We start from the raw sequence: 8,818 nt of genomic DNA, 5'->3' as shown, positions 1-8,818 counted from the left end.
CATGGGGAGACCCCAAGGAATTTCTCGATGGCTCGGCGGGAAGGGGTAACAAGGTGAGGGACAAGCAGGCTTAGTTCATGGAAGCGCGTCGCGTACTCGCGCGCTTCGCCACTGTATTGCTTAAGATTCCAAAATTCCTCCTCCAGGCGCTTAACTTCGTTGGGAGGGCAGAATTCTCGCGTCAGAATTTCCTTGAATTCCTCCCATGTCATGCTAGAAGCAGCTTCTGCGCCACGCGCATGAGCTACTCCATTCCACCATGTAAGCGCTCTAGATTCCAGGACACTGGAGGCATATAGGGTTCGTCTGTCTGAGGGGCATTGGGTGTGGAGGAAAGTGTTTTCTATTTTCTCAAGCCACTGGAGCATCACGGTGGCTCCTTCAAGACCTGTGAACTTTGGAGGGTTACCCGCGTTAAAGGACTTAATGTTGTAACCAGAGGTGTTAGCATTGTTTTGGCTCAAAGCTTGGGCTATTGCGGTGGCCATTTCCTGGGAACGTTGCTGCGAACGTCTGCGCGCGGCTTCTTTCTTCTTGAGATGGCGACGAGATAGCGCAGGCATTCTATAAAAATTTTAATTTTAGTTAATATCTTGGTTTTAGCGCAAAGTATAACCTGATAAAGCTTGGTTTCACGGAGTCAGTTACTGTCAAAAGTTAAAGTAAAATAAATGACCCTAAATGCAGACTTAATAAAGGTAACAAATTCGAATCAAGAATCGACAATTCATGTATCACCATGACTTTCCGAATTCCCAATTTAAAATATACGAGCAAACGAGTATTGGAGATTGACGATTCATGTATTACCATGACTTTTCAATCTTCAATATAAAATATACAAGAAAATGAGTATTGGAGGTTGACAATTCATGTATCACCATGACTTTTCAAGTCTCCAACCTCAGAACATAATCGTAAATGGAAATTGAAAATCAACTATTCATGTATCACCATGACTTTTCGGATTTTCAAATCCAACAAACGAATATGTAAGTAAAATCAATAAAAATCGAAATTCAACAAAAATCGAAATATCGCGGAATAAAACATAAAATCATATACTGTGCAGGCGCGAGCATATTCATAAATAACGAGTAATTAACAATAAGCGTGCAAACATGAGATTTCTCTCATGCGCGAGAAGGGACTCTTAGGTATTCTAGGCCGTTACGTCTAACCACCTATCCTAAAGTCACGGAGCTCTGATACCAATCTGTAACACCTCGACCAAAGGCGGATTATACATCGGGGCGCCACATATTGTTTCATTACTCGTGACACTATTGGGTGTCAATATTTAATAAATACATTCATTCGCGCACGCGCAAAGTAAACAAGATAACATAAATCATCATAAATCAATATATTATAAATCATAATATTCGAACAGTAATAACTTGTGTTGATACATTTTAATCTAGGTCCAAAATAAAGAAAACTTCCTACGTGTCCTCGAACTCCAAAACAGCTACTGCAAACCTGAACATGTGTTAAAATAAACGTCAAACACTTGCGTGTTGGTGAGAAATCAAGTTTAATACAATACATAGATAACAATAAATCTGCGCGCAACATGTGTATGTCTGGTTTTCAACAGGGGTGTAATCTGATCGGGACCAACTCTAAGATTCATAGACTGCCAGTGCTCACAATTGAGCTCACAAACAAGAAAGACTGTGCAAGTGTAAACAAAAGAGAAAATCATAAACGATAGTTCTCCCGTGTTCATCTAATGGTACCATGAGAACTGCGGAATAGACCGACAAGACGGTTAATGATCCACACATACAAATAAACAGCCAAGTCTACGTCCTCAACACATGGGATACTGTGCGACTAAAGTTCATAAACAAGTTTAAGACTCCGAGTTTGTATGAACACATGAACATCCCAAAAACATTAAAAATAAAAAGGGATTAGGTACGAGATTACTCACTTAATAAACGATGCGGTGTAAGATAAAGCAAGAACCAACTTTAAACAAGCACAAGTTAACTTATAAACAAGATTATTGTTTTAATGATTTGTTTTAAGTCTTGATTATAAGTTAGCATAATTAATAAGTAAATTATTATATATAATGTATATATTACCGGAAAAGCAGGGCAGAACAGGGAGGAAGACGGAGGCAGAGAGGGAGGCGGCAGAGAGAGCAAGGAGGAGGTTAAATTAAGTGTTTGTGTGTGATGTGTTAGGAAAATAACATTATTATTTATAGAGAAACCCTAGGGAACACAATCCCTAGAAAAGGAGAAAAGATCTCCAAAAAGTAAAAGATTCCAAAAGCAAAAGATATGGCAGCTGCAGGGGACAAGAGAAAGCTGACAGGGAACAGTAAACAGGCATGGGCGGGTCAGATAAAGGTACTGGTCAAGCATGGAAAAAACAGATCTCCAAAGATAATGTCAGTCACTTTTTCTGCCAACCAATGGGGTTGGTGCGCATGCTGCGCCGAAAGTAACTTTTCAGACATAAAGCAGATTAGGTCAACAGCACAAAAGATAAGATATCACAAAAGCAAACGGCTAGATTAAAACAGAAGAAGAGATACAAGTCTAGCGCGAGAAAGCTGCGCGCGAGAAGGCTAAGGCGCGCCGCGGGAAGAATCACATTTCTTAGCGCGCCGCGGGAAGAATCACATTCCTTAGCGCGCCGCGGGAGGAACTATAATTCCTAGCGCGCCGCGGGAAGAACTATAATTCTTCGCGCGCTGCGAGAAGAACTACAAATCCTTAGCGCGTCGCGGGAAGAACTACCGTTCTTAGCGCGCTGCGAGAAGAATTACAATTCTTAGCGCGCTGCGAGAAGAGTTCGTCTCGCGTATCGCTGGAACAGATGGTCTTCACGCAGGCTTCCTTGTAAGGAGTCTGGCGCGTGGAGCTGCGCAGACAACCTTAGGCGGGAAGGAACAAAGGACAAGCAAAGAGTTGGAAGAAAAGAGGGAAACAAGGCGTAAGGGCGGGACGGCGACAAGAGGGAAAAGAATGCGGAAAGAGAGAAGAAGAGGGACGGGACGGCGGAAAGAAAGAGAGAGAGAGGCGGGAAGGAAAACATATTATTATTATTAAAAGTAAAATATAAGTATAAATAAATATTAAATCATAAAAGAAAGAGATCGGATCGGAAAACGGGTACCTGGGTCGGGTCGGATCGGGGCAGATGTCACACGTGTGTTCTCGGGAGTTGGTTGGCATCGTGGCCTTTTGACATTGACGTGTCATACTAGATAGTACTGTCATTTATGTTCTGTTTATCCCTTATTGGTTGGGCGTTATTTACGATGAATATTCTTCATTTTTGTCCCATGCCGGTGGAGATCTTTGCGATGCCATTCCCGAGGTGTCAGGGAATGTTTATTATATAAGGCCGTACGTATTGTCATATATTTTGGCGCCATGATATCCGCATGGCGCTTGACCCTTCCACCCGGAGGGACAGTATGTAACTTGTTTAGGGGTGGGTTTAGTACCCTACCTCTACAAGTCCTCCCAGTCCGAAGTTGCCCTTTCTGAAGTAAGGAGAGCTATGGACTTAATTTGTGCCTTAGCTCGTGAATCTTTTAGTTGTTAGCCATTGTTGTCGGGAGGTTATGGATAACCGTCCCATGACGGAGCCTTTTTTAGCGGGAGGTTACGGATAACCGTCCATGGCGGAGCCTTTTTTGGCGGGAGGTTGCGGATAACCGTCCCATGACGAAGCCAAATTTGGCGGGAGGTTACGGATAACCGTCACATGGCGGAGCCTATTGAATCGTGAATACAGTAGTTATCTTGTGACAATTTTTTTTTGAAATGACGTACGTGTTAGTTAAAAAAAATATAAATATGTTTATAAAAAACACTTGTATTTATCCCGTATAACTATTATTAGCTTAAAGATTTATAAATTTAAAAAAAATCGTTAATTTAAATTTTAAATTAAATAGTCTATTTTTTACTATAGTTTAATAATTTTACAAGCAAGAACACATGTTCTACTTTATATATATTCTACTCCTAAAAATAATTTTTTACTTTTTAAATTAAGTTTAAATTTATATTTTATTATTTCGCTCCAACGATTGATGGTTAAATTTTATATTTCCGTCCTACAGAAGAAAATATATAACTAAACTTTTTTTTAAAAAAATTTCTTAAGATATTTTCTTAAAATAATCTGTACATTTCTAAACACTAATTAGCATCTATTAAAAATAATCTGATTAGCGGCAGTTAATTGGTTATTAATGAGAAGCACAAATGTACTTTGGAAAGGTAGAGGGCAAACATGCAATCTGGCTTTACCAAAAAAATAAAAAATAAAAAATAATAATATAATAATATAAAATCTGAGTAAACAAGTCTGTTTATAACTTTCCTTACAAAACAATTATAATAAAAAATTTGTTTAGTTTTGGAAGTTTTGGATTGTATTGAAAAAAGTTACTCGAATCTATTTTACTCGTTCTATATATTTTGGTGGCCCTTTTGAAATTTATTTTTATTAAAATAATAAGGTTGGGCTGGGTATGGGCTTAACAATTTATAAGTTTGAGCCCTCTCCAAATTAGTTATTGGGTCAATTGGGCAAGGTTTTTGGTTTGGTCGAGCTAGATCAAGTCGAGCCAGCTTGACTTTTAATCGAGATTGAGCTCTATTACTTACCTCGGTTTAGAATTCGAGCGATCTGATCCGACTCAAGACTCGAGTTAAGTTATCGAGTCGTGCTCTAGCTGGCCCTAACTAACATATATATATGTTTCAAAATGTTTTGAAATAAGCGACTTACTTTATATTACACTCCTAATCTTCCTAGTCATGAACATTTCGATAAATGAGCCTGATTGATGTTACAAGAATATATTTGGCGCTTATATAACCATTCAAACTCCGATTGAAGATAGAGATGAAAGAACATTTGATTAAAAAAAGGCCAAAACAAGCCAAAACGATAAATAAAGTTATAGAAGTTAAACATATAGACGAGCCAAAAAAAAACAGATTGATCACTATGACAAGTCAAATGTACAATACTAGCTTCATAATCACTAACAAAACTCCATATATACCCAAACAATTTTATCTATTGCATGTGCCTCCGATATGTTTCGAACCTGAAATGCATAACCAATTAGCTCAGCATATATATAATAATGAGCACGATGTATAATACTATAAGTTATTGATAAACTATTAATAAAAGTATATTTAGGTACAAAGTAAACCTAATTAAATCATATTTCTACTATATGGTAATAATATTTTCAACCTAATACATTCTCTCTAACAAGGCCACTCGTAATGGGCGACCTTGGTGGGTGATAGGGGCTACAACACCGCCCTCGGCGAAATGTGAGGCGATAGGGGGAGGGGGGGGGGGCAACTATTTGTCGGGCGAAATGTTTGTTAAATATTATTATTATATATGTTTGTGTGTTGTGTGTATATATATGTATATGTATATTAGCCTACAACACCATTAGGCTATGCGTAGTGGAGGGGCTACAAATTGGGACCTTTTGCGCCGTGTGACGTCCAGTCAGCAATGGGTGAGAATTTGTTTTTGGGGTGCATGTAATGGTGTATGGGCTACAAATAATAATAATATATATATATATATTAATAATATATATATATATATATATGTATATATATTAACACACACACTAGTAATATAATAATAATAAAATCAATCTCCTCCCCTGCGACAAAAACCTCAAGCCCCAGCCCATTTCGCCCCAATTTCGCCCAGGGGCGGTGTTCCACCCCAATATCGCCCAATTTCACCCCTCAATTTCGCCCAGTACACATGGTCTTACACAAAAAAAAACAAATTCCTACTCTTTGCTGACTGGGCGCCACGTGTCGCAATTCGTCCAATTTGTAGCCCCTCCACTATACATAGCCTAACTAATAAGCGGAAAAGCCTTCATAACTTTTATACACATTTGTATATTGCATACTTCTTGTTCACTAAAAGTAACACAAGTACTTCTATATGATATGAAAATCATACCTGAAATTAACCATAAAGCAGGATCACACAGCAGCAACAGATGCAATGAACTGAAAGCTATCCAAGGAGTAACTAACCGGACCAAGTTCATGGAGCTTAAAGAAAGTCTTTAACCCGATACTGTACCGAAATATCTTTCTACACATTTTCATCACAAGAAACGAATCCTCGTCTTTTTCACCATTCACAATGGACCGAACACGAGAACGAAACCAGCTTGCAGACTTACCACTGATTTTCGGGGACGGCATTATAATCTCACTTAAACAAACAATGTACTTCACCAACCACCCGGAATCCCATTTACTCATCTCGTAAACAATCAACTGCTTCGGTTTATTTTGTGAACATATAAGAAACAAACAACCGCGTGACTCAAACAACTTTTGATCTCTAGAAGCCTTCCCATCTTCAGGTACTAGTTGTGCTCTTGTTTTAAAACAATGCTTATCATTAATATCTAACATCATATGCCAGTTCCGGTTACGAGTATTCAGCCAATGAATACCATTATTCCAGTACAATCCGTACTTGAAACCTTTAAACAAAATGCATCTTCGATCATGACTTAAAACACTCCAGTCGCGTGTTTTAGAAGAGTAAATCTGTATCTGAATATCTAAAGTATTATTATTATTAATTACGACTCCAGCACACACTATTTTGTAATGGGATGATTTTGAAGGATCAAAAGCCATCCTGAAACCACCAAAACCATACCTCGGTTTCGAATAAGGAGATTGTGGGATCGTTTGAAACCGGTTCATGAACGGATTATATACGATAAACTCATAATTAGGCCTAGTATGGCAGAGTAACAAACCATTGCATGACTGCATGATCTTAACTTTACTAGAGTTTAAACTTAAGGCGAATGGTAATATTAATGGGACCGGGATTCGGGTATCCAATGGAACAAAATAATATTCGGAGGAGTTCCATATCCGGAAGAAGAGACCGGAAGAGGGGTCGCTAGGGTTTCGGCTCCTGCGCAAGATCAAGTACGGGTTTGTGATGAGAGTGCACCAGCGTTTGGATACGGATTTGAACTCATGAAGAGAGACAAGGGGTAACCGGAGTAATATTTCGGTTAAGAGGTCGTCGTTGGATTCGACTATATGTTTGGATGGAGAAGCTTTGGCAGTCGATTCCATGATGGGAAACGTAAAGCCTGTTAAACAAAACTACTTGAGGATCACGTATACTATCTACAAGATATACAAATAGGCGCATAATTTGCAAATCTTTCTTTTTAAATAAATTTAGCATAATCTACAATAAATTTTAGACAAAATTACAAATTTGAAATTTAAATATATGCGATTTATGGATCATGTTCTTTAAAAATTTTATTTGTGGGCGTGGTCATTTATATGACAAAATACATTCGTTTTTTTGTTCTTTACACTAACTGTCATCCAAAAACTCAGTTAAATCCAAACATGCCAATACTTAATGGGGTTTTTGTTTAACATATTTTATTTAGTTTCTTTTTCTAATGATATATTTAATTTGTTTTTAATTATAAAGACTCAAATAGTATGCGTAAAAAGACTTAAATACGCTCACATGCCAAGACTTAAACGAGGTTTTTGAATGTCAGTTAGTTAAAAGAATGAAAATCAAACAAACATGTCATGTAAAAAAAGAGATCCACAAAAGTAACTTTTATGATAAGTGCTTGTAAAATTTGTAAAATACCTTTATATTAAATAATATTAATAATAATAATAATAGTATATTAAACGTTGAGCCCAGAAAATAATAATAAATTAATTAAACCCTACTAAAAAAACTATCCCACACACGCTGATGAAAAAATAAATTTAATGGATCCAACAAAGATTTTCATCTTCTATCTTTTAAAACCTAAACCTTCATAATCAACCTCTATCTCCAATTATTTCTCTATAAAATCAAGCAAATACATAATGTAAATCACTTAATTTTTCGATGAGAACACAATAATAGTTCAATTTCACTGTATAACTCAAAATCAAAAATTAACCCTCAAATTGAAAATTTGGGGTTCGGACAAATTAAATAGTCAGATCTGATGAAAGCATGAACTGAATCGTCGGATCCGATTGTTTATTATTACATCGCCTAGAACACGAATCCGTCGGATAGCTTAAAAAATGTCAGATTCGTTGGAAATTTGAATACGTGTGAACATCTAGTAGGCTATACTAATATGTCGGATCATTCTTGTTTCCATTGGATACGATGGAATTCTTTGACCTTTTTAGGGATTTGTTGAAAATCATGGTTATTTCTGGAAAGTGTTAGTCAAAATAGACTATTAGAAGGATTTTTCATAGATTTTAACTTTTGTTATTGTTGTGTTAATTGGGTCTGCAAGGACCAACTATTGGTCGGACCAAACTACCCCTACAAAACGTTTCAGCCACAATGCTTCTTTAATTGCTTTTGTAAGAGCTACATACTCAGCTTTGGTAGTAGAAAGAGCTACAATTTTTTGCAAGGAAGCTTTCCAACTAAGGATCCTCAAACCGTAAATGCATAACCAGTCATAGACATACCATTATTCAAATATTTGGCAAAGTCTGAATCTACATAACCAATTATTCCTTTATCAATAGAACCTTTCCTAAAGACTAAACCAATACCTTGAGAACCCTCCAGATACATTAGTATCCATTTTACAACTTCCCAATGATTCTTACCAGGTCTTGCAATGTATCTACTAACTAGACTTACTGCATATCCCAAGTCTGGTCTAGTACACACCATTAGATACATTAAACTACCTACTACATTGGCATAAGACACATTACTCATAAAATAATGAAAAAAGAGA

The 8,818-nt window shown here is 37.0% G+C and overlaps 1 protein-coding gene across 1 annotated transcript; it reads right to left on the bottom strand.

Moving 5' to 3' along the window:
- Positions 1–5,996: 5,996 nt before the first annotated feature.
- On the bottom strand, positions 5,997–7,151 carry LOC143604767 (F-box protein At5g07610-like). The gene has a single exon (XM_077081153.1). It carries the CDS (start codon positions 7,149–7,151, stop codon positions 6,021–6,023), a length of 1,131 nt encoding a protein of 376 aa, XP_076937268.1. The 3' UTR covers positions 5,997–6,020.
- Between the last annotated feature and the right edge of the window lie 1,667 nt (positions 7,152–8,818).

The sequence above is a fragment of the Bidens hawaiensis genome, unplaced genomic scaffold (genome assembly GCF_021521415.1).
Source record: "Bidens hawaiensis isolate Kalapana, Puna unplaced genomic scaffold, B.hawaiensis_p1.1 tig00066544_1, whole genome shotgun sequence".
NCBI classification, from domain to species: domain Eukaryota; kingdom Viridiplantae; phylum Streptophyta; class Magnoliopsida; order Asterales; family Asteraceae; genus Bidens; species Bidens hawaiensis.
This window is presented reverse-complemented; position numbering and strand designations above follow the sequence as displayed.